The sequence below is a fragment of the Apis dorsata genome, unplaced genomic scaffold (genome assembly GCF_000469605.1).
Source record: "Apis dorsata unplaced genomic scaffold, Apis dorsata 1.3 scaffold_19, whole genome shotgun sequence".
Taxonomy (NCBI): domain Eukaryota; kingdom Metazoa; phylum Arthropoda; class Insecta; order Hymenoptera; family Apidae; genus Apis; species Apis dorsata.
The window spans coordinates 278,329-283,160 of NW_006263321.1; the positions used below are offsets into that span (position 1 = coordinate 278,329).

General features: G+C 19.7%; 1 protein-coding gene across 3 annotated transcripts in view; it reads right to left on the bottom strand.

The window, feature by feature from the left end:
- The window catches only part of LOC102671049 (guanine nucleotide exchange factor DBS-like), an 11,662-nt gene that overhangs the window by 5,735 nt on the left and 1,095 nt on the right, over positions 1-4,832 (bottom strand). Inside the window, exon 1 of one of the 3 annotated variants that reach the window (XM_006607777.2) lies at positions 3,850-4,531. The exons of 1 other annotated variant lie outside the window; for it this stretch is intronic. In XM_006607777.2, coding sequence (XP_006607840.1) covers positions 3,850-3,922 — 73 coding nt within the window. In that variant the 5' untranslated portion in view covers positions 3,923-4,531. Of the gene's footprint in view, positions 1-93; positions 171-3,849; positions 4,532-4,832 lie in introns of those variants that run through there. One more of the 3 variants, XM_006607778.2, reaches the window with a different exon arrangement.

Here is a 4,832-nt window from a genome sequence, read left to right on the forward strand (position 1 = left end):
ATAAATTTTAAATAAATATTGTAAATAATTATATTATAAATAAATTATAAATAAATATTAATAATGTCTGTAAAAACGATTATTGAATCTTACAATTTTGTAGTTATTTAAAATAAATATTTTGATAATATTATCTAATTATATAAACAATCACTTATGTAATATTTACTTATGTGACCTTGATTCCAACTAACTAAAACTACAGTTTTCTGCTGTACCTGCAATGTTTCTATAACTGTAAAGTAAAAGGCTTTCAAAAGATATATGATTTTAAATTAACATTACATAAATTACAAAATATTGTTTTATATAAAAATGTTTTATATAAAAATATATTAATATATCATATTTAAAAGTATTGCAAAATAAATATATATATATATTTTTAATTTATAAATCAATTTATTTTATATTTATTTTTGAATTTTTAATACAATTTTTTTATGTGTTTATATGTTCATTTTTGGTTTTCATAAAAAGATATATGATTTTAATTAACAATATATAAAATAATATATTAATTTAATGTGTAACACATCTTAAAAATAATTTGAGAAACACTGCATTACTGATTCTTCAAATAATATTTTTTGCAAAGATTCTTAACATTTACATATATTGGAATTTAACTATATATATTTAATAAAATAATTTTATTTATTGTATTACTCATTTACATTACAAATAAGTACATGTGTACTTATTTACATATAGGATTACATAAAGAAAAAATTCAAATTGCAAAAATATAAATCATTTATTATCTCTATTATTTATTACATATCTGTTAAATTGTAAGTATTAATATAATATAATTACATAATACATAATTTCATAATATATAATATAATTACATAAATTATAATTATTATTTTTAACTATTTTTTTATATATGTATAGAAAAATGTAATTTTACATAAAAATATGATACTTATTTTCTTTATTAAAAAATAATATGAATAATGTTATAAAATATTTAATAACTAATAACTTTTTATAAATTAATGCAAATATTAATGTTATTTCTTGTTAGTTCTTCTCTTCTTCATATATTTTTAATAATGACAATATAAATATATGAAGAAAATATATTTGTTTTATTATATAATCTATACATTATTATATAAAATCTAATGATTAAAATATTATTTAAATAATTTCTTAAATGTATATTTTTTCATATACATTATATTTATGATTGTACTTATAATATAAATGACTTTTTTTAAATATTATTTATCTTAAACAGGTAATGGTGATTTATTGACTAGAAATCCACTTGTAGTTATTTGATAACTTATACCATCTTGTAATTTGCTAATTGGTGTTAAAAAATAAGTATCACTTTGTCCTGTTTCACTAGCAATTAATAAAGGTAATAAGGCACTGCCCTCTGTTATTAGTTCTGTTGATTCAGATGTTCCATCATTAGTTCCATTTTTCTTGTCCAACTCAATTTTATTACATCCTTGATTCTGCATATTTTGATTTCTAATCATAAATTCTAATTTAGCAAATTTTACTTGTGGAAATTGGACTTTCATAAATCTTCTAAATGTTGAATATCCCATTATTTTTATATCAGGAGATATTTTTCTACAATATTGTATATAGGAATCATATACTACTTTACGTGTAATGTCTGATGGAAGATGTAATTGTGCATTTTTTGCAACTTTAGTCTTTTGTTTTGTTTCTTGTAATTCAATAAAATTTTTTAAAAATTCTGTAGCAATTTTATAAATATCTAATGAAAATGTATTATGTGGAATTTTTCCATGATTTCCATGAACTCGTGGAGTGACACCATGGGTCATTAAATGTTTTCTAATTCGTTTTATTTGATAATGTGTACAGTTTTCTAAATATAAAAAAGCATCTAAACAAACTCTTCTACCCTGATATACATATTGTGCTCGTAATCTACGTCGTTCTGTATGTCTTGCTGTCTCATAAGGATTGGTTAAACAGGCCATAGTAACACCCATTAAGTACATATCATGTTCAGCTTTGGTTAATTCTGCAATATTTAGTCTGTGACGATATACTGTTTCAGGATTTAAACCTTTAAAACACTGATCATCTTGACATTCGCATCCTCTTTTAAATTTTTCCAATACCTGAGTTAAATTATCTTCTAATTTTGTTGATTCATAACTTGATTCTCCTTCACTTTTATATTTCTTCACCTTCATTTTTGTTATTCTCTTCTTTTGCTTGATATTACTTGTTGTATCCATATGTATCTTCTGTAATACAAAAAACTTTTATATATTATGCAAAATATTAAAAATATATAATTAACAAAAATTTATATTTTAATATTATATTAATATAAAATTATAAAAATAATGATTAATTGATATTGATATTGATATTATCATATAAATCTTAATCTATTTTATACAATTAAAATAAATTCACTTACCTTTTCTCTTGCTTGTATATATGTCAACTCATCATTAACCATATAATGACAATTAGATACTTCTAAATTATGATTTTTATTATGTAAAGTATCTTGTAAAGATATATCTGCTTGCATTTTTTTCTCATTTTTTTCACATAAATTAGTATCCATATTCCATTTAATATTATACAGTTAGGTGTCTTAATATTCTATGTATTCTAGTAAACAATAATATTTCAATGATAAATTTATACGAATAGAAATAATTATAAAAATTAAAAATATAAATTAAATATCATGTTTAGAGAATATTATAATAAAAATTTCGAATAAAAAGATTCTAAATAATCAACTGATATAATATTATTTATGTATTCATGTTAATTATGATATTTATTTAAAATATATTTGTTAATAAAAAAGTATTTTAAAAATAAAGAACGATAAAAAATTCAATAAATAATATAAATGAAGAAAAGAATAAAAATTTATATTTTTTCGATTTATACTTAAAAAAATATATTCAATATCGATATGGTTGAGAATCGCTACACGTAACAATGGCTTTTCATTTTTATGGTATGTGGCAAGTCAAATTTTACTTACCTTTTTTTTAACTGAACTTCACAATTATTTTCACGAAGTTAATTATAATATCTTTTAAAAAATGCCACATTTAAAAATATATGCTGTCATAGTAATAATTTCTCATAAATTCGAATACCGGTTAACATTATAAAGCACTACGTTCAAAGAGATAGCGAATCTATATAATTCTTAATATTTCGTGGAGGGGATAACGATACCAGTCCCGTATAAATGGAACAATCTCCACTTATTCGTATATATTAATAAAGCAAAAATATTGTTAAATAACAATTCAATAATTTATTTTAATAAATTTTAAAAATTTTAATCAAAAAAAATCTATTGTTGCATTGAATCATCACATTATACAAATGACATTTATGTTATGTATTATATAGAGATTTTACATTGCATAAAATTTATGCAATATTTTAAATATTTAAAGAATAATTTATTTTAGTTTCAATTCATGATACATTTAAACATACTTAAATAGTAAAAATTTTGAGATATGTTAAATATATGTATAATTGTTCATATGATGTACATATATTTTAACATTGTAAAAACACATATTTATATAATATGAAATTGAAATTCATAATAAATTGTTAATCAAATTAAATTATATTAGAAATTTATAATTATTGAATTATAATTTATAATTATTGATATTGATTATTTGTAACATAACTATAGCTACATATAAATAAATCAGGTATTCCCATAAATCAATAATTTGTTTTTAGTTCAAACTATAAAAAGGAAATAAAATAATCTGTTACAATTCTAATTATGAAATTAATGATAAAATTAAATTAGATAATATTAAAAATCTATATAATTCAGACCTGTACATTTCGTTGAGCAATGCTGATGACAGGGACAATTGCAACCATGCATCGATTTTCGTCGAAGAATCATGCTGTTTTTTTTATTTCACTATTCGATTTTTATGTTACAAAATATTACACGGTATTATTGTTAAAATCAACACTTCACGTAACAATTTAATATTGTTATATTAAATTAAAATTATTTTATTAATACACTATACTACATTCTAATTTTCATCATATATAATAATTTAACAAAATTTCATGATGGTGCCGGTTTCTATTTCTTATTTGAACATTGTAATATATTTTCAATTATTCTTATGCACATTTATATTTCAAAATAATTATAATTTTCTCACTTTGCAAAAGAATAAAATATTGAATTAATTTTACTATATTTTATATGCAAAATTTATAATTATAAAATAAATATACATTGATTTAATACTTTTTTTACGAGCCAATTGAATACATCTTATATTACGGCTTTATTACTCCTCAATCTTCACTATAAAACAGTTACAGCAGACGACGACCTCTATCGTAACTTAAGAAAGGTATAACGCCATAATGCATGATAAAGGCAAAGACATGATGAAACAACCAATCACAAAAGACTCAATTGCTAAAGAGGGGCAACTACACGTGACTTGCAGCATGTCACTGTCAAAGTGTTTAATTAAAGTACATATAATTTCATTAAGATATTACTTTACTATCAATTTGAAAACGACGATTTAAAAGTTATAAAAAATTCATTTAAAATTATTAATATATTTTTTTATACGTTAAAAAATATTCTCGTTATATTCTTCATTATATGATATAATTATAATAAAAATTATTTTCAAAAAATATATAAAATATAATCATATTTTTTGTTTACATATATTATAGTTTTTAATTTATATCATAAAAATAAATATAATCAAATAATTATTATTCTATTCAAAATATATATGTGTATATATATATATATATATATATATATATAT